Raw genomic sequence first — 22,084 nt, forward strand, 5'->3', positions numbered from 1 at the left:
TTACACTACAACAAAATCTACATTATTTGACACTTGTAGTTTTTAATTACTTGACGTTTATGTGGAAAAAACTAACTATTACAGACACGATTTTTCCAAAGAAACGTCAAGTAATATGATTTTGGACAAAAAATGTCAAGTAAAAGGGTTAAAAAAGCGGAGTTCGATGGAATATTTTGGATATTTTCACGCGAACCTTTACTTGACACAATTTTTGTGTCAAGTAATATAAGGTCTTACTTGACACGTTTCACGTGTCAAGTATAAAAAGCTCTTACTTGACATTTTTTTTTTGTGTCAAGTAAAAGGGTTAAAAAGGCGGAGACTGGCAGAATATTTCGGATATTTTCATCTGAACCTTTACTTGACATGATTTTCGTGTCAAGTAATGTAAGGTCTTACTTGACACGTTTCACGTGTCAAGTATAAAAAGTTCTTACTTGACATTTTTTTCGTGTCAAGTAGAAGGGTTAAAAAAGTGGAGATTGACAGAATATTTCGGATATTTGATAGGCCTTCAATTTGGTCATTTTATTACTCATCGATCGTGTAGCAGAGCTAAGCGATCGTGTAGTCGAGCTCAGTGATTGTGTAGCATTTGGTAGGCGATCCTATAGCATTGGGTAGACGATCGTATAGCATTTTGTTATTCAGTGATCGTGTAGTTGAGCTTAACGATCGTGTAGCATTTAGTAGGCGATCGTATAGCATTGGGTAGGTGATTGTATAGCATTTGGTTACTCAGCGATCGTGGCAGAGCTAAGCGATCGTGTAGAGACTTTTTTTTTACTCAGCGATCGTGTAGAGACTTTAATTTTCATTTTCCTCTCAAATTTGGTTTCACTCCTACAAAAATTATCAAATAAAATAACATTTCCCTCTCCCATATTCATTTCTCTCTCTCAAATTAAAAACTCTCTCTCCCCTTTCACCATCTCACTCACGACCTTCCCCTTCCCCCCAATTTTTTTATTCTTCCGTACGCCCTAGCCGTCATTCTCCCCTCGCCTCCGTTTGCGTCGCTGTTATTGAGTTTTTCATTCCATTGTTTGCTCAGCCGCGCCAGCCCTCTTCCTCGTCGTTTGTTCAACTCCCTCGCCGTTTGTTCAGCTGCGTTGGCCATCTAGCTGTGCACGTCACTTGCGAGTTTTCAGCCCCATCCATATTTGTAGCCGAACGCCCTCAACCGCTTCCATCGCTTTAGCCACACCCAGATCTGTAGCCGAACGCTTCCGTCGCTTCATCTCCGCCCAGATCTGTAGCCAAACGCCCTCAACCGCTTCTGTCGCTTCAGTCAAGGTAGTCCAGCCAAATCCGCTCGTTGTCGTCGAGGTTGTCCACATCTTCGTTGAGGTCTAGCTTTGTAACAGATCTGTTCAAGTGTGGGCTTCACTCTATCTTGTCAGATCTATACTCCATCTCGCTGGAATCTTGTATTTTTGGGTAAGGTTTTGATAAGTTTGGTGAGTTTTGATTACTTTAGTGGGTTTCTTGGAAATTTTTGAATACCCATAAGTTTTTTTTACCCAAATTGATTAATTCTCTTTGTGATTTGGCTTTAGATTCAAGATTCGGAGAACATTAATGTGTTGTCCAACAAGTTGATATTGATTTCGGTAAGATTTTCCCATAAGTTTTTTTACCCAAGTTGATTGATGCTCTTTGTGATTTGGCCTTAGATTCAAGATTTGGAGAACATTAATATGTTGTCCAACAGGATGATATTGATTTCGGTAAGATTTTTCCATAAGTTTTTTTACCCAAATTGATTGATGCTCTTTGTGATTTGGCTTTTGATTCAAGATTTGGAGAACATTAATGTGCTGTCCAACAGGTTGATATTGATTTCGGTAAGTATATGAGGTATATCTTGTTTGATGTTTGATATTGGGTTTGTTTCATTGTTGCCCACAATATTTTGGTTGGTGTTGGTGGTTTTACTTGAAAATTTTTGAACACTCAATAAGTGTTGACATTAACTTAGTAATACCTGTCACTTTTTTGGTGTTAGATTGAAGTGTTGGAAGGAGTTGAGTTGCTGTCCAATAGGTTTGAGACCGATCTTGGTAAGTTTTGGTAAATTTGGAGGTTAGTATTAATAGTTCTTTGTTACCCATTGAAGTATTGGTCTAATAATTGAATTATTTTCAATTTTTGATGTTCAATTCAAAGATTTCGAAGGATTGGAGCCATTATCCAACAAAGTTAATGATGTTTGGATGTTTTGATAGGTATTAAGGCCTTGAAACTCTTTTGGAATGATTACATAGTTGCTGGAATTTGCGTTTTGTAACCATTATTATTGAACTTTTCATAGGTTGGATTACGTTGTTGTATTTTACACTTATTTATATATTTTGAAATTTGATGTTATCGCCCTTTATTCTATTTTGCAGGCTGACTTGCTTAAACATGGCTTGCCTGACCTTTAGTTCTCGATCTTTAGAATTTAAAGCTCAATGTATAGATTAAATAATGTACTTTATTGAGAGGTTATTTATTAAACAATTTGTCACTTTTGTGTTTGTTGAAAGTTGAGTTTTGTATACAAAAGCAATAGTTGAGATTTTATTTTGCGTGTGAAAGAGAAATATTGTTGTAATTTGTGAGGAGTGTTCATAGTTGAACACATGGATTTTAGTGAATATATTGTGTTGATAGATCTTAAATGTATAATGTTTATTTATTTGAAGTAATTGTATTGTTGGAATACAAGGTAGAAAATGAGAATATCGATTGGGGCATTTAATTTGAAAACAAAAAGACATATACTTGATACATAAAAAGCGTCAAAGAGTATCACACTATACTTGACACTCGAATAAACTTGACATACCACCAATATCAAGTGTATTATCTTACTTGACACGAAAATTGTATCAAGAAACATATTACTTGACGTTTTTTCGGAGTCAAGATATCACACTATACTTGACACTTGAATAGTTGACGCTTTTATACGTGTCAAGTATACCCTTTACTTGACACTGAAAAAACGTCAAGTAATCCAATTTCTGTAGTAATGTTACAGAATGTTCTGTTCTCTCTTGGGAAGAAGAAGAAAACGTCAAAACCCAATCTATCCCTTGGGGAGAAAATTAAGGGGAGGGAAGTTATTTCTGTCTCTTATACACATCTAGATGTGTATAAGAGACAGATTATATATATATATAACTATATGTTATATCAAATATAACACATAACCTATAATTTTTATATTGTATCAATTACAATATAACCTATAGTTTTATTTCTCTCATACATGTATGGTATTTAATATAAATCGCATTTATACCAAATTTAATTATGTGAATCTATTCATATAATTAATATTTAAATCATACTCAAATATTTAATTCATCTAAATAAACTTTATATTATAATGTATCAAATACATTACATTAATTATATCATATATAATTAAGTTAAATTAATTATATCACATATAATTAATTCCCTCAATTAATTTGAATAATTCAAATTAATCTAAAATTAATTTTCACTAATCCTTGTTGAGCTATAGAGGTGACCTTATGGACCTGTAGATTAAAGCTCCAATGGTACTTGAATAACTAATTAAACTCCTGCACTCTTCACATTACAGATATATTTCTGTGTCCATTGGATATAACCAATCGATGACCCTTCACAAATTGCTCGTAAGTACAGCTGGGCCAAAATGACCGTTTTACCCCTATAGTTACATCTAACTTCTTAACTACCACTGATCCCTCAAATGAATAATAAGCCATAGTCCAACTATGACCAAACCCCTCTCGGGCCAATGGAGGGTGTGGCGCCACATTGTTCAAGCCCCAAAATCAGTTCTTAAAGAAGCAATTTATCTACTTATCCCAACATAGGGAATGAGTGAATTTCGTCTTGTATAGTTGTGTTCCGAGCTCTCTAATAAGACGAACCCCAAAATGGTAGCCTTACTGAGTCGGAGATCTGACCACTCTGACCTATACAATTCATAAGACCGTCTTCATAGACTCCTTTCAACTCATTCAGGATTTAGGTCATGTCACCTATGGTTATCCTGGTGAAATGTAAGTCCCCGTAATTAACGGCGTTATATAATGAGACTATTCATTTCGTGGTTCGGTCTTATACAAACCCCTTTGTATATAATACTCCTGCTCACATGTCTCTAAATGAATGATCAAGATTAGATCATTTATAGCACTTTACAACAATTGTAACATCAACAAAACGAGTCGTATTCGTAGTGTCACTATTTAGGTTATCATTTAAACATGATCCACCTGTATGTCTCTACCTACATGTTTAAGTTACATAAGATAACCTCAGATGTTAGTTTATTGGTTTTGTGGGTTAATGCTACTAAATGTATAAAATATCTCATATTTTAATAAATAAATAAATCGTTTGTATATTACAATTACAAACTATATGACCAACAAGATTTAGGACATCAATCCAACCGAATATAAATATAATGTCAACTTTATACATGTGTGACAAAGAAAGAGAAAAACATTAAATTTTTTTATGATAGGGAGAAATCATATACAAAATTGCCGTATTGGTTGAGTACTATTAGGAACTACCATTCACAAACATGAGAGAGGATCGGTATTTTATTGAGTATTTTTAGATGAGTTTTTTTGGTCATTTGATCCTGCAAAATGTTTCAAATATTGTAGGATATCAATTCAAATAGATGGAAAAAAGTATAAAGGAAAATAGTTGACCACTTATCTATCGACTTAAATGGGCATGTAGTTCCCTATTTTTTCTTAAACCATTTATCTTTAGAAAAGTTTTTGGGAGTATCCTATTTTTGTAATTGTTTTGAGAAAACTACAATATTGTTGACGTTAGTCCTTGAAATAATGGAAGAAAATGGGTGCAGAAAAGTTGAGGGATGGGATGCCATTTGCAGCGTCAATCTTGGAGGCTATCGCTGAATATTCGCAAATCTTTGACTTTTCTAAAAATGGAACTCAAACTTTTCTCAAAACTCCTTTAACTTTCATATAATTACTTTAGTTACCGTTTCTTTTCATATATTTTGGCCAAAACAGCCCCTCGTCTTCCCCGGCGTCTTCAAGCTCCCGGTTGCAACAAACAATCTCCTCGCCACGGTTCCGGCGATTCTTCTCCGATCAGGTTCTCAATTTCGAATTATTAGTTTTGTTTCCAACTCAATTCAATTATGTTAGATTAGTTATAATCAACTTGTAGTGATCGATTTAAGGTCTATGATTGACTTTAGGTAAGATTATTTCTCATGAACACAACCTTTTAGTATTGAGTTCTAACTTCCAAACCTTATCCGACTAAGGAATTATCCTAAGTAAATCTCATTTGTTTACTTTTGTTACTGTTTATCACTATTTTAATAAAATGTAGGTCCCGTTGTAAAGTTTGTAATCAACAATCGTAATTTTATTTCAATTACATTCAATTATTATGTGGGACCTACACATTTTTTTTCATCATTTATCTTTTCCATTGTATCTATTTATGAAAATAAACAACAACCATGGTTTTTTTATTCCTTTTGCATTGTGTTTATCAAAAGTCTAATTGGTAACCAAAATGGCCCAATTCTAAGTTGCCGTGAATGTAGACGGAGCTTGATCCAAGTATTATGTAAGAAACTTTTGGAGTCAGAATTTTGTTTCTTCATATCCACACTTGATTTTCTCATCCCTCTCACATGTCTAACGATTCTCTCTCCCATCTTATTTTTATTTTAAATATTCTATTAATTTTAAATTATATTCTTTATAGATAGTATAAACCACGATTTTATATTTATTATTGTATATAATCAATTATATTTCAATTAACAAAAACAATAAAATTGTTAGAGAAACCAAAAATGAAAACGTTATCGATGTTTCACATCCGTTATCATATTTAAAAACAAAAAACCAACCCAACAAATTGCAAAACCAATCATTCAACACTAAATTTTGTATTTCTATAACAGGGGTTAGGCTGTCCAAAATCAAGATTAATTTAGAAATTCCTCAAGATCATGGCGGTTCGGAGGATGTCCTCGCTCTTATCTCGTTCCCTTTCTTCTTCTCCGGCTCTCCTTTCCAAAGGTAATACAAACTATCTCAGTCATTCTGTTTTTTTTTCCCCTTATAAACCCTTCCGTTGATCTCTGTTTCTTCAGCCCCCAAATAGAGAAATCGATCAATTAACCGAATCAACGGACCCCATCTGTTATTTCGGATCGTTTTATTGTGGTTTTTTTTTTTTTTTTTTTTTTTTTTTTTTTTTTTTTATATATATATATATATATATATATAAATCGGTAAATGTTAAATGGATTGGAATGGAAATATATGTTTGATCAGGGAGGAGGGGTTTCATCAATGGCAGAACAACGCCGAAATATAGCACTGTGGCTGCTGTTGAAGATCCTATTACTCCATCTGTGAAAGTGAATTATACCCAGCTATTAATCAATGGACAGTTTGTGGATTCAGTCTCAGGTTGAGTTTCTCAAACCATTGAAACTTCAAAAACAGTTTTTAAAACGGTTTATATAATGGGTTGTTTCTGAATTCAGGAAAAACTTTTCCTACTTTGGATCCAAGGACTGGGGAAGTCATTGCAAATGTTGCTGAAGGTGATGCTAGAGATGTTGATATTGCGGTTTCTGCTGCACGAAAGGCATTTGATGAAGGGCCTTGGCCTAAAATGACTGCTTATGTGAGCTCATCTCATTATATATCGCCTCTTATTCGATACACAAATACTTTAGTTCAGCTAGCGTATCTATGTTAGATACTTATTAGTGCTATAGATGTGTTCACATTAGTTGTATAAAATTGAAGTAAAGTAGGATCAATATTTGCTAGACATGCATCAAACACTTGTTATGTATATTAATAGATAGACACATAAAAGACAAAAGTAATAAATTTTGAGAGGAACCACATCAACTTAATTCTTTAAGCATATAAATATACAAACTCATTGACTTTGAATTTTTTTTTCCCTAAAAAATGAAATATATTTTAATCAATGTATCTTTCCTTCGTCCATGTCCTAGATTTTTTTTAATCATTGTGTTCATGTTCGTGTTGTCTTTGTGTTTTGTATTCGTATCCATTTTTCTTAGTTAATTCACATTGCAGGAAAGATCAAAGATAATTTTGCGGTTTGCTGATTTGGTTGAAAAGCATGTCGAAGAAGTTGCAGCACTCGAAACGTGGGACAATGGGAAAACATACGAACAGTCTGTAAAACTTGAAGTCCCGATGTTCGTACGCCTCTTTCGATACTATGGCGGTATGCTTAGTCGAGATCTTGAGCTTAATTTTTGTCAACTTAGCTCATCAATCATCAATGTGTTGTAATTGCCTGCATTGGCTACACTTTACCTCAGGATGGGCGGATAAGATCCATGGACTCACAGTTCCTGCCGATGGCTCGTATCATGTGCAGACCTTGCACGAACCTATTGGCGTTGCGGGTCAGATCATTCCATGGAACTTTCCTCTGGTCATGTTTGCTTGGAAGGTTGGCCCAGCATTAGCATGTGGGAATACTATTGTTTTGAAGACAGCTGAGCAGACACCTTTGTCTGCTCTCCTTGTGGCTAAGCTATTCCATGAGGTAGATGGCTAATTATCAAAACTTTTCTTTTACTTGACATCGAGCTTCAACTGTTTCATCTTTATATGGCAGGCTGGACTTCCTGAGGGCGTTCTGAATATTGTTTCTGGTTATGGACCCACTGCTGGTGCTGCTCTTGCCAGTCATATGGAAGTTGATAAGGTAAGTTATTATTACAAAAGGAGTCCGTTGGTTCTCTCGACCATGCCGTACTATATTAGATTATTTCAACTTGTACTTATTTGCTTCCACAATACGGTTAGATTATGAGACAAAAGTACTTGAAATTAGATTTTTGAATCTATTATTTATCCATCATTACGAGGCAACTACATCAGTGAATAATTTTTCATAATATTTGTGAATAAATTCTTTGAACTGTCGTTTAATTATGAAAAAAATCCTGTTATACATTCTTTTCTCATTGAAATTAGATGAAGAGTCATGTATGGTATCTATGCCATTCTCATTTGATCTTTTGATTAGTGAAAATTTGTGTAAGGTGTTTGGTTCAAGAAGTTGGAGTTGGAGGACCCCTTGTTTAGTTTAAGAAGTTCGTGGTCCTCACACTAAAAAATATCTACTTATACTTATTAACTCTTTAAATTGTGGGCCTCATGACTTTACAATTCCTTGGGCTTCACAAAGTCCCTCATCAACTTCACTTTTGTCCGAAAAACCCTCTTAGTTTGCTTGAACCATAGAACATGGCAAGCCTAGTTGGATTTCTGACTGCAGTCTATTCTTAAAAGATAAATATTGAGAATAAAATGTCTCTCTGTTCCCAGCTTGCTTTTACTGGATCAACCGAAACAGGAAAGGTTGTACTTGAATTAGCTGCAAAAAGCAATCTGAAGCCAGTAACATTGGAGCTTGGTGGAAAATCCCCTTTCATTGTATGTGAGGATGCTGATGTAGACAAGGCTGTGGAGATGGCACACTTTGCTCTCTTCTTCAACCAGGTACGTTCAACAAATTGATCATGAAGAAAAACTTGGTATGATCACATAAACCATTGGTCTTCCACTAAAAGTATGTTCTCTTTCAGGGACAATGTTGCTGTGCTGGTTCTCGTACTTTCGTTCATGAAAAAGTATATGACGAATTTCTAGAAAAAGCAAGAAACCGAGCTGCAAACCGCGTTGTTGGTGATCCATTCCTAGGTGGGATTGAGCAAGGTCCTCAGGTAAGCAAAGCAAGAACTAGAACAGAACAGAACATAGCAAGTTCTGTTACAAGTATATCTTTGTTTTACAGCCAAGTCGATGAACATGTTTGTGATGATTTTCCTACTCGAATCAAGCACAGGTCGATGGTGAACAATTCAAAAAGATATTGAAATATATAAAATATGGGATTGAAGGAGGAGCCACTCTTGAAGCAGGAGGAGAAAGGTTTGGTTCCAAGGGTTACTATGTCCAACCAACAGTTTTCTCAAATGTCAAGGTCTATATCTTTTTGTAGTTTGTTACAACAGATAGAATATTTTGAAATATCTAACACCATCATTCTCTGCATTTAGGATGACATGAAAATTGCACAGGAGGAGATTTTTGGTCCTGTACAAACAATCTTGAAATACAAGTAAGTCGGAAACTAGTTTCTGATTTTGAGTCTTTCTATGAGAATATGAGAGAGTTGATTGAGTTTTTTTTTTTTTTTTTTTTTTGGTAATTATAGAGAGATTGATGAGGTGATAAGGAGGGCAAATGCTAGTCGTTATGGACTGGCTGCTGGAGTGTTTACTCAAAGTATCGACACAGCCAACCGGTTGACACGTGCGCTGAGAGTCGGGTCAGTGTGGATCAATTGCTTTGATATATTTGATGCTGCAGTTCCTTTTGGAGGGTACAAGATGAGTGGACATGGGAGAGAAAAGGGAATTTACAGCCTTAGCAATTACCTGCAAGTGAAGGCTGTTGTTACTCCTTTGGAAAACCCTGCTTGGCTTTAGGATGGATGGATCCCCATTGCATACTTCTCTCCCTTTTCCTTTTCTTTTTGTTGTTCACATTGTCACCAATAAATACAAGAGTCCAGATTCCATAAATAAGTATAATAGATCCTTTCTTATTTATCAAATTAAAGCACGTTTGAAATGCCTCTCTTCCCTTGACAAAATTCGATATATGATACCAGCTTTTGCTTGTTGAAATAATTTATTGTGGCTATATCGTGAGAAGGCAAGCAGCATCCCTCTACGATGGAGGGTTTTTTTTTTTTTTTTTTTTTTTTAAATTTTTTTATAAATTATAAATTATAAATATAATTTTTATTCTTCTAATATAGATGACCCAATTTGAAGGATCTAAATTTTAAAACCAATGAATACTAACCTTTTAGTTATGTCACATATCACTTAGACCCCTTTCTCCCCCACTTGTGCTATCCGAGTGTTCATCACTCGGATCACTGATCACTTCTGAAATCTCTACCGCTAGAATGTACACCAACCCTCCCTCTCTTTTTCGATTTGAGCTACTTATCTATTCGGATCTTACATAAAGAAGCCCCCCTCAACTAGATACTTGATGGTGGACAATTCTCGATTTCCTCTTTCTAGCACTCTTTCTAGCACTTTCACCAGAATCCCATTTTCCATTCGCTCACGCTCGCATTTCAAGTCACCGGCGTTCATCACCCGCTCTGACGAACCTTTGCTCTCGTGCTCCTAGTCACCTTTCAACCGTTTATCATAAATTCAAAGGAGGAACGCGAGGATTTACCCTGCTTCTAGTGTTTGAAGAGGAGCACGAGAGCGCGAGAGGGACAGAGAAAGTAGCTCCCTCCATATAAGTTCTTTGTGATGTAAGCAAAAGATTAGATTCATTATTTTTAAAATCCAACTCATTCGACATTAGCACAACCAAATTTGAGATCATCCATTTGTAATAATTAATTAAAACTAAACACAAATAGCCGAGATCAGGATGCAATGGAATGCCATGAATCATGACACAGAACAGGACTCATAAACACAATAAATTGCAACTAAGAATTCGCACTCTAATTCACCCTCGACCCTTCAAAACTCAAATGGGTTTCACCAATGGAGATTGGAAATCAACCCCACTTCTAGAAACCACATGCATCACTACAATACCCAAAAAAATCCCCAAAGATTCATTACATTTAGGCTACATAATCTACTTTACCTTGGGATTAGGTTACCTCCTTCCATGGAACGCCTTTGTCACAGCAATCGATTACTTTTCCTATCTCTACCCTGAAACAAACATCGATCGCATCTTCGCTGTTGTTTACATGGGGGTTTCCTTCATTTGCCTAATCTTCATTCTCTGTTTTTCCAAAAACTCCAACGAACGGTTCAGAATCAACTTGGGTCTGGGCATTTTTGTGGTGACTCTGCTTGTGGTTGTTGTTATGGATGTGGTTTACATTCAGGGCCAGGTCGGGTTGTACGGAGGGTTTTATGTGACCGTCGGATCGGTGGTTTTGTGTGGTGTGGCTGATGCGGTGGTGCAGGGTGGAGTCATTGGCTCTGCCGGTGAGCTGCCGGAGAAGTACATGCAGGCTGTTCTGGCTGGCACCGCCGCTTCTGGTATTTATTTCTTCCGTTTAAAAAAACTTTTGAGCTTTTAACTTTTTCGTGAGAAATAACTATTTAATCCCTAAATTTATTTATAACAATTTAATGTTAGTACCTTTTTAAATATAAAAAAATATTTAAAAATATTTACACTAAAAGATTAAAAAAATATAAAATATTTTTGGTATTTTTTTTTACTTTTTTCTTTAATCTGTGTTTTTTTAATTATAATAATCTAGTCTCTTAACGTTAAAAAATTAATCAAAATTAGATATCAATCTTTAAATTTTAAGATTTATATTTTGTATTTTATAAAAATATTTGAGTCTATCGATCTATTTATCCATAAAATCTCATTAAATTTTAAAATAAAATTTTAGGGGATTAGATCATTATAAATGTTAACCAGTAAGGACTAAATTATTATAATTATTATAATAAAATTTAGAGATTAAAATATTATAAAATCGAAAGTAATAATTATAAATTAAAATTCATAGACATATGACTCCAAACAATTTTCAACTTATTTTTTCAAATTTGGGATGAGAGCTCTTGAATATTTTAATCTACTTAAAATTTCTACCTAAATTTTACACTTTAAAATTAAATTTACAGCTTCTCTTTTTTGGGTCAGTGTATAAAACAGACCAAAAAAGTTTTCAGAATTTCTTTTTCTTATTGATGATGAGGGTGATGTGAAGAAAAAAAAAATGTAGATGTAAAATTATGTTTATACCCTCAGTCATTAAATAGAAATAAATATTTTACCTACTTTACCTATTAAAATTGGATGACGAATTGTAAAGCTGATTTTTCTTTTCACAAATTAAACTTTTAGTCAAAATTCATTAATTTCAACTAAAAATTGGTTGGATTGAAATCCATGATTTAGGTCGGAACCGATGAAAATTAAATTTTTAGCCAACATTCATTAATTTTATATCTTTAATTAAAAAAATCTAGATATTTTTGGCTAATAAATAAAAAATAAACCAAATATTAAGACTCCATTTATTATCATGATTTGTAGCTTTTTTAAGTATAAAGATTGAATTCCAAATTCCAAATTCCAAATTCCAAATTTCAAAAACTATGTTTTTTAATTTTTAAAATTTAGCTTGGTTTTTTAAACCATAGAAAAAAAATAGATAACAAAAAAAAGTAATTTGAATATGGAAGTAGGTTTATAAACTTAATTTTTAAAAATAAAAATTCAAAAAAATCAAATAATCATCACACGGAAGCTTAGAATGAGATTAGAGAAGTTAGAGGGAAGAAGATTAGATTTTTAGTTTCAATCAAAACCGTGACGTCACTTGAAGAGGGGGGAGAAGAAGAAAATAACCCACTCTCAAACTTTAAACAATAGAGGATAAATTGGTATTTTTACATACTATGTAAAAGTTAAAAAAAAAAAAGGTCCAAAAGTATATTCTTTTACTGTTTAGCTTAAAGCTGAGTGAAAGACTATTTATAACCATTTTACACATTTCAAAAAGTAAAACGTTTTTAAGCATTAGGTAAAAGAGCAATAGAAAACTATATAAATAGAAGAGTAATGGCCAATAAAAAAAAAATAAAGAAGTTACTAAACGAGATCTTTAATTGATAAAGATTATATGAAATCGGAAATTGCAGGGGTGGTTGTTTCAATTTTGAGGGTTGTAACAAAATTAATATACACACAAGATGCAAGTGGCCTAAGAGGAAGTGCAAGACTTTACTTTGGTGTTTCCATTGTAATTATGGTTATATGTATAGTATTTTACAATGTGGTTGAAAAGCTACGAATTGTGAAGTATTACAAGGAGTTGAAAGCAGAAGCTGAAGCTATGAATATGGAGGAAGAGGAAAAAGGAGGTGTAGCATTGTGGCAAATAGTAAAGAGTATTAAATGGTATGGGTTTGGTATTATCCTCATCTATTTAGTAACTTTGTCAATATTTCCAGGTTACATTACTGAGGATGTTCATTCTTCAATTCTCAAAGATTGGTACTCAATTCTTCTTATTTTTGGCTACAATGTGTTTGATCTTGTTGGCAAGTCACTCACTTTAGTTTATGTTATTAAAAATATCAAGATTGTTGTTGGTGGATGTGTTGGGAGACTTTTGTTCTTTCCACTATTCTTTGTATGTCTTCATGGTCCTTTAGTCTTTAGAACTGAGGTTCCGGTGATGTTGTTGACTTGTTTGATGGGTCTCACCAATGGCTATTTAACAAGTGTTTTGATGATGATGGCTCCAAAGGTTGTCCAATTACAACATGCCGAATCTGCTGGGGTTCTCATGGTTTTGTTCTTGGTCGCAGGTTTGGTTGTTGGTTCTGTCGTGTCTTGGTTTTGGATCGTTTAGCTTTATTATATACGGGATCGTTTTATCCAACACAATAGAGTCACCATTCATCTTATACATCATGGAAAGATATACAACTTACTCTTATGTTATTTGTTATATTTCACTCCTAACTCTTTTAAGTAACGTTTTCTAATGTTTTCAACTTCTACATCAACTTTAAGTTTAACTACCTTACAAATTAGTCAAACTCAACATGCCCATGTATAGCTGTAAAATCGAAACTTTTCCATGTGGGGCAAGTATTTTTTTTAGTGCGCCAAAAGTTCAAGTCATTTCCAATGATAGTAGCCTTGTGAGAACTCAAATCAAAGCCTTGTTCCCGAAGGATTATAATTGCGGTTTTAAATGACATCCTTATGTCAATGTTGTGAAGTGGCTCTTCCATTCTCTAACATTCAATTTCAATTTTTTTTTATCAAAACACGGAAAAAGATAATAATACTCCTTGTTGAGACCATCAATAGAACTTTATATTATCTAATATAGTATCAAAACCCATGAAACTTAAAAAGGCATTTAATCTAAAAAATCTTTGGATTCGATCTAAGAATGGTAACTTCAAATTGGGGCTATCTAGACAAGGATCCCACATTGAAAAGATTAGAATTGATGACCTCACAATCTTTATAAGATATATGAGCTATACTTTTTCTATTACCAATTGATTTCAAAATGAAACCTCATGTATTTATCTCAAACAATATATTTTTTTTAATGATTATTAGTTCAGGTTTAATTAATATAACTCCAAAGTTTAGGGGTACAAATTAATATTTTTCCTAACAAGGTCAACTCAGAACCACAAGTAATAAAAGTTCTTCTACCATTTGCTTACAATACAACAATCTTGATACACTAATTTAACTAGCCAACGTTTGCTTAAGATACATGTCACACGTCAACATCAATACAACTCAGGTAAGTTTATAATTTAATATGTAAAATTATTGTTAAAACGAGGATAATTCAACTAACATATAATATGTGTTAACAAGTATGATGTATTTTGTAACATCTGATCTCAAGAGAGTATATAAATCAACCGAATCACATCAAAAAGAGAGATACCGTAAAAGTATGAAAGTATAATTAAGAAAGGTTTAATACAATTGAAAGTTACGGTCCAACAATATGCATTTTATTTTTTAGTGGCTCAATCATATAAACTTCAAAGTTAGTGTTTAAGAATAGTTTAAGATAAGGTTCGGAGTCATTAGGTGTCGAATCCTAGATATAGAGATTACATGTTTGAATCCCACACTCTTTTAATAGTATATAAAATTGTTAAAAGATACTAGGATCAAAATCTTAATTTAAGAATTAAATAATAGAATAAAAATCGTCAAATAAATTATCATTCAAGGCATTGTGAGGGGAAGAAATAAAAAAAGAACAACCCTAAAACAAATCTATTTTTAAGGAAATGGGAGTTGGAATGCTCTAGAAGACTAGAAGTGATTTTCTTTGATCAATTCTTGACCTTGACTAGGTTATTTTTAATTTATGTGCAAAATTAGAAAAGTTTCTTCATAGTTGTTTGATTTTTCTCTTAAATTTTCATGTCTATTATATAGTGTAAATTTATCATCACTAATTTTAACATAATATAGATGTAATTGAAAAGTTTACAATCAAAGGGATTAAATTGTAATTTTCAAAACTTACAAATGCTAATACAAAAGACTTTTCAAAGAAGTTGAAGATCATTGAAGAAGAACAGACCATCAATTTTTTGGGTCCAACCAAAAAAAAAATCTCATTGAGTTTTTTTTATAATTATTTTTTTTTGTTCAAGTCAACTTTGGGACCTAAATGTCAATTATTGAATTGATGGTGGAATGAATATTCAAACATTACTTATTATCTTCTTATCTTATCTTATAATTTGGATACATTTATTTTTTAAGACCAACATATATACTAAAACAATATTGTAATGTTCATTCCAACTAAATTAACTATTAATTAAAATATTTTAATAATTTTATAAATTTATGGAGAAAATTCTGTCTTGTCCCTAAGTTTTAAACTTAGGCGTTATTTGATTTTAAATGTCAAATGCTACACTTTATCGCTAAATTTTGAATTTTATTTTAATTTGCTTATTAAGTTCTAAATATTGTTACATATGTTTACTCTTGTATTTTGAATTTAGTTTTCATTTAAGAGTTTAATTATTTTATACTCTTAACCTCTAACTTTCATAGTTTACTTTAGTTTTTAGTAACCACTTTCGTTAATTACTCTAAAATAATTATGAAGTAAAATTTTAAAATTGATATTAAAAAGGATGAAAATTAGTGAAAACTTATTAATTATAATTCTTTATAATTCTTTTAATTGATTAATAAATATCAACACTAATAATCGAAAATGAGTATTTAATAAAAAATAAAATTTAAAAATGTAAATATTAAAATCTACAACCAAATAGAATAAAAACTCAAGGGTAAGAACCTCGATACAAAATCTAAAAGAACATTTTTCCTAAATTAGTAACAGTTAAACCTATACAAATAAATTATTATATGTAAGAGTTGTTTTCAAATATAGAAAAATAAACCAACTTATTTATAAATATAGTAAAATCTACTATCTATATGTGACATATCTATCAGTGAAAAATAGTAATAGATAATGATTATCACTAATAAACAGTGACATTTTACCATATTTAAAGATATTTTCAATAATTTTGTTGTTTAAAATAATTGTCCTATATGTAAACGTAAAATACTAAAATTATGCATTATTTGGTATATTGCATGTGCTTTTGAAAAAAAAACAAAACGAACACGAAAACCATTTTGGAAATGGAATGTGCAATCCTTGACTTTTTTTTTTCTTTTTCTTTATTATATATATATATATATCTGTCTCTTATACACATCTAGATGTGTATAAGAGACAGTATATATATATTAAAGGGAGGATTTTTATAATAAATGGTCTGGAGACCACAAATTATATAAGAACTCAAAATCTCATACAACTCTATAGCTTCCCCTTAATGACCGTTTCATTAATTTCACCTTATTTCCATTATAAAAATAGCAACCCCTCATATTTTCCATCTTAGTATATTACCTTTTATCTAATTAAAAAAGTTATTTTTAGTAGAATTAAAGAGGAGAGAATTTAAACTATAAAATTCTTGACCGTTAATACATTTATATGTCAATTGAGCTATGTTCGTTTTAGGAATAAAATCAAGTTTGATAACATGAGTTTTGATTATTTTTTCTAAAGTTGCTAGTTTTTCATTTTTTAATCATTTTTATCCTTTTTTTAATGTATAAAACCTTAATTTCAACAACTATGATCTCAATAACAATTTTAGTTTTAATTTTCTTTAGACAATTATGTTTACTTTATTTCCTAATAATATTTATTTGTTAGTATGTTTTCACTTTTTTTTTTAATAGAAATATTTGAATTCTAAATCATATAAAATATCCTTGAACATCAGAGTAGGGGTAATTTCAATTATCGTAAGAAGGCAGCAAGACTTAGAAAATTTCATTTTTACTGCATCTTTATACTTTAAAATTGTAATTAAAAAAAAAACATGAAACTTAAAGCGATGACTAATGCGTAGAAAGTTGAAAGCATACATGACATGTATAATTGGATTATGCAAATGATTTTTAAATATTTTTTAAGATGTAATAAATAGTAATTAATGTTAGGGTAGATTATAGAATGGTAATGCAAATGATTTTTATTAGTTCATTATGCGAAGATAAAAGATTTAATTATATAATCAAAATGTTTAGGGTTAGAATTGTCAATTTAAGTTTATGGCCGTACGTGTGTATATTATATACACACCCAAAATATAAAATGGACTTAGTTCAAATAAGTCCAAATGTTAGCAAATCATTTATCTAATCAGATACAATCCTATCTAGAATAAGGAAAGATCCATCTAATCCAATCCTAAAAAGAAGAGGTAAATTTTTTCTCACTCCATATGAGGTATCTTGAACTTGACATAGATCTTGATCTTAACTTGGAATCTAGAACTTAAACTTTTGACTAATTTTCTATGTGTGTATGTAACTCTACGGAGTCTATTGAATCAGGTCTATTGACGAAAAATGGAGACTTTGTTTGTGATAGGGATAAGGGATTTGTTTTTAGTTTCACCCAAAAGGCCTCATACTAATGGAGATAGACATTCTTACTTATATACCCATGATCCTCCTCTTATCTAACCAATGTGGGACTTTGGTCGCATTTCCAACTGTTGGTAAAAAGGATATCTTGATGATGATTTTTTTGTATTGAATACTATCCCTGTTGTAAATATGATGAAAACAAGTGTTTCTAATTCTACTTGCATAGTTGAGTCTCTTGATATGTGGCATGGTAGACTAAGTCACGTGAATATTGCATCGGTTAAGAAAGTTAAGGATTTAAAATTGATTAATGCATATGAAATGCATGAAACAAGTAAATGTCCTATTTGTGTAGGAACAAAGTTTATCAAGAAATCTTTTAAACCTGTCACATCTAGAAGTACATATTTACTAGAACTGACTCACTTTGATTTAGTTGATTTTAAAAATACCACAAGTAGAGATGGGAAAAATTACTACATTTCTTTTGTTGATGATTTTTTTAAATATACTAAAATCTATCTTTTAAAGACAAAAGATGAAGTTGGTAGTATGTTTTTTAAATATAAAGAAGAAGTAAAAAATCAATTAGATAAGAAGATTAAAAGGTTAATGTCAGATAGATGTGGTGAATACAGTGATAATACACTTAAAGAATTTTATGAATTAGATGACATTATTCATGAATTTACTGTACCTTGTTCACCACAATAAAATGGTATAGCATAACGTAAAAATAGAATTTTTAAGGAGATGATTAATGCTATATTGTTAAGTTCTGGATTGTCTAATAACATGTGGGGAGAAGTTGTATTTTTTGGTTGTTTTATTCTTAACAGAGTACCTCACAAGAAATTGAATAAGACACTTACGAACTCTGGAAAGGATATGCCCCTAATATCTCTTACTCGAGGATGTGGAGATGTAACACCCCATACATTTTTTTAGTAATAATGTAATTTCAGTAACTTTATTATTTGGAATTTCAGTATTTGTTATTAGTTGGAGGGCATTTTTGGAATTTTGGACTTCAAGTATAAGTGCGGGAATTTAATTGTTGGTATGAAATTATTCAATTTGAAATTTAAATGGAAAATTAATGGCAGGAATTAATTTTCTTTTAAAACGGAAAGGAATTTAATAGTAAAAAACGGAAAGGAATTAAATGTAATTATATTTACTTCTTTTTTTGTTTTTTTATTATTATTATTGTTATTGTTTTTTTTTTTTTTTTTTTTATAAAAAGTCATACCCCACCCCCTTTTCTTCCTCACGTTCGTGAGCCCGTCCGATGCCGCAAAGCCACCGTCTGTTTCTTCTTCATGACCTCCATCCACCACTGTTAAACGTCATTCACTTTTGCCATCACTGATCTATCGATTTGGGTAAGATTTCCTGTTTCGCAGTTGATTCTTGAATACTCATTTACTTTTGGCATCAATTGGTTGATACCTATTGTTGTTTCAACTTTGGATTCAAGTTTGTGAAGGTATTTGGTGTTGTTTAGTGAATTGGAGTTTTGTTTTAGCGAGTTTTGGTAAGTTTTATGCTTTGATTACCTTCCCTGTGGATTAATTTTGGTTGTTGAGAAATTTTGGTAAAGTCATTTGGAAGTGATTTTTTATGAAGCTACAATTGGATAATTTATTTGAGACATTGGTAGTGAAGTATGTATTTGATTCAAGCTTTAATCATGTAAGCCTAATTTAAAATTATGATTAGGGGGTTGATTCAAGAATTTCATTCAAGATGAAGAAGAGTTTGGTTTGCTAATTATTTGGACTTAAATTGGAGGTTTGGAAGGTGAATTCGAATTGGAACCACCTTAGGTAAGGTTATCTGGAAATATTTGTAATATTTTGGTATTTGGAATTTGGGCCTTAACTATTAATTTTAAAGCTTGGTTTATGTTTAGGCTTGATTAAGGATTCAAGAATTTCACAAAGATTCAATTGCTTTTTGGTTTGACCTAATATCAAGGTAAGTAATCTTACTACTGGAACTGCCCACGGGCCAGACATTAGATGTATACTAGCATGTTAAATGAAGGTTATGGCAGAATGACAACATGAAAGATTGATAGTATAATATGATTAAAGTATGTTCTGTTACGAGATCCGAATTATTTATTTATGCACATAGACACTTGAATGCTAGTATGAGATGGTATGTGCTTCATAGTTTATTTGATTTGACAATGTTGAGGTATACATGTATGTTGTAAGAACCATGATGTTGAGGTATATGTGTATGTTGTAGAGCCATGATGTTGAGGTTTATAATGTATGTTATAGATTCGTACAGTGATGATTATGATGTTGAGACTGTGCAAATGTCCTTACTGATTAGTTAGATGCCCATTAGATTTTGTGTTTCCTTCGGGATTCACCAATTTTGTGATTCCTTCGGGATTCACCAGTTTGTGCTTCCTTCGGGATTCACCAGTTTGTGTCTCCTTCTGGATTCACCAGTTTATGCTTCCTTCGGATTCACCAGAGGTAGTGGACATACTTAACTACAGTAGGATAGGACTCAGTCTCCTTCTTATTTTATGTGCATATGTGTCCCATGAGGACTAGAGCAGTTATATGTTTCAACCGAGGTGGGTATCTAGAGAACATAGATGCCCAGCCTGACCCAGTAGTGGGTTACTTACTGAATATTTTTATAGTCATTCTTTCTCATGTTGTTGTTTCAGGTAAAGATAGAGATGCATTGGCGATGGACAAGCGAAATTCGTGATCGAGCCACTGGGACTAGTTTTTTTATGCTTCCGCATCATGAAATTTAGAGTTCTTTTCAATGTTTTCTTAACTTTAGTTTTGATGTTTAAAACTTATTTTTAAGAATCGTTTTTCAAACTTATTTATTATCCTTTATGATTTATGGATACCCTACTATTGTTTTTAATATTTGAAATTAATGAAAGTCTTTTGAACTTACCTTATTTTAATTAATATTTATTTCACCATAATCGAGTATCGTTTTGAGTTCTATGCATGCATGTATTTAATAACGGCCTAACTTAAGTCCTGGGGTCGGGTCGTTACAATTGGTATCAGATTTACATAGTAAGTCAGTCTACAGAACCCAAAAATGGGCTCTGATACCAACTGTAACGACCCGACCCCTTAGGACTTAAGTTAGGCGTTATTAAATACATGCATGCATGGAACTCAAAACGACACTCGGTTATGATGAAATAAATGCTAATTAAATAAGGTAAGTTCAAAAGACTTTCATTAATTTCAAATATTAAAACAATAGTAGGGTACCCATAAATTATAAAGGATAATAAATAAGCCTGAAAAAACGATCCTTAAAAATAAGTTTTAAACATCAAAACTAAAAGTTAAGAGAAATATGAAAAAGAACTCTAAATTTCATGATGCGGAAGCGTAAAAACTAGTCCTAGTGGCTCGATCACGATTCCGCTTGTCCATCACCAGTGCATTCTATCCTTACCTGAAACAACAACATGAGAAAGAATGAGTATAAAATACTCAGTAAATAACCCCACTAACGGGGTCACGCTGAGCATCTATGTTCCTCTAGATACCCACCTCTGGTGAAACATATAACTGCTCTAGTCCTCATGGGACACATATGCACATAAATAAGAAAAGAGACTGAGTTCTATCCTACTGTAGTTAAGTATGTCCACAAATCTAATGGGCATCTAACTAATCAGTAAGGACATTTGCACAGTCTCAACATCATAATCATCACTGTACGAATCTATGACATACATATAAACCTCAACATCATGGCTCTACAACATACACATATACCTCAACATCATGGTTTTACAACATACATGTATACCTCAACATCATCAAATCAAATACAACCATAGAAGCACATACCATCTCATACTAGCATTCAAGTGTCTATGTGCATAAATAAATAATTCGGATCTCGTAACAGAACATACTTTAATCATATTATACTTATCAATCTTTCATGTTGTCATTCTGCAATAACCTTCATTTAACATGCTGCATACATCTAATGTCTGGCCCGTGGGCAGTTCCAGTAGTAAGATTACTTACCTTGATATTAGGTCAAACCAAAAAGCAATTGAAATCTTTGTGAAATTCTTGAATCCTTAATCAAGCCTAAACATAAACCAAGCTTTAAAATTAATAGTTAAGGCCAAATTCCAAATACCCAAATATTACAAAAATATTCCAGATAACCTTACCTAAGGTGTGGTCCAATTCGAATTCACCTTCCAAACCTCCAATTTTAAGTCCAAATAATTAGCAAACCAAACTCTTCTTCATCTTGAATGAAATTCTTGAATCAACCCCCTAATCATAATTTTTAAATTTAGGCTTACATGATTAAAGCTTGAATCAAATACATACTTCACTACCAATGTCTCAAATAAAATTATCCATATGTAGCTTCGTAAAAATCACTTCCAATGAACTGTGTACCAA

General features: G+C 32.1%; 2 protein-coding genes and 1 long non-coding RNA gene across 5 annotated transcripts; all 3 read left to right on the plus strand.

Annotated features, from left to right (window-relative positions):
• The first annotated feature begins 907 nt into the window (after positions 1-907).
• LOC120080298 lies at positions 908-2,689 on the plus strand. The gene is made up of 5 exons (XR_005482460.1): positions 908-1,443; positions 1,563-1,850; positions 2,012-2,066; positions 2,173-2,231; positions 2,397-2,689. It is a non-coding gene; the product is annotated as an uncharacterized LOC120080298 (long non-coding RNA).
• Positions 2,690-4,980: 2,291 nt separating this feature from the next.
• On the plus strand, positions 4,981-9,707 carry LOC120080226 (benzaldehyde dehydrogenase, mitochondrial-like). 3 transcript variants are annotated; one of them, XM_039034804.1, is made up of 12 exons: positions 4,981-5,136; positions 5,966-6,083; positions 6,342-6,479; positions 6,557-6,699; positions 7,128-7,281; positions 7,379-7,608; positions 7,681-7,770; positions 8,397-8,570; positions 8,657-8,794; positions 8,917-9,054; positions 9,131-9,192; positions 9,289-9,707. In XM_039034804.1, the coding sequence occupies exons 2-12, from the start codon at positions 6,014-6,016 to the stop codon at positions 9,560-9,562; spliced, it is 1,611 nt and encodes a 536-aa protein (XP_038890732.1). In that variant the 5' UTR covers positions 4,981-5,136; positions 5,966-6,013; the 3' UTR covers positions 9,563-9,707. The 3 variants fall into 3 exon arrangements, with proteins under 3 accessions (XP_038890732.1, XP_038890733.1, XP_038890734.1); XM_039034805.1 differs by lacking the exon at positions 4,981-5,136 and adding an exon at positions 5,476-5,622; XM_039034806.1 differs by lacking the exon at positions 4,981-5,136 and adding an exon at positions 5,673-5,691.
• Positions 9,708-9,865: 158 nt separating this feature from the next.
• On the plus strand, positions 9,866-13,553 carry LOC120080227 (equilibrative nucleotide transporter 1-like). The gene is made up of 2 exons (XM_039034807.1): positions 9,866-11,170; positions 12,800-13,553. Exons 1-2 carry the CDS (start codon positions 10,561-10,563, stop codon positions 13,513-13,515), a joined length of 1,326 nt encoding a protein of 441 aa, XP_038890735.1. The 5' UTR covers positions 9,866-10,560; the 3' UTR covers positions 13,516-13,553.
• The last annotated feature ends 8,531 nt before the right edge of the window (positions 13,554-22,084 follow it).

This window comes from Benincasa hispida, chromosome 6 (assembly GCF_009727055.1).
Source record: "Benincasa hispida cultivar B227 chromosome 6, ASM972705v1, whole genome shotgun sequence".
Classification (NCBI taxonomy): Eukaryota; Viridiplantae; Streptophyta; class Magnoliopsida; order Cucurbitales; family Cucurbitaceae; genus Benincasa; species Benincasa hispida.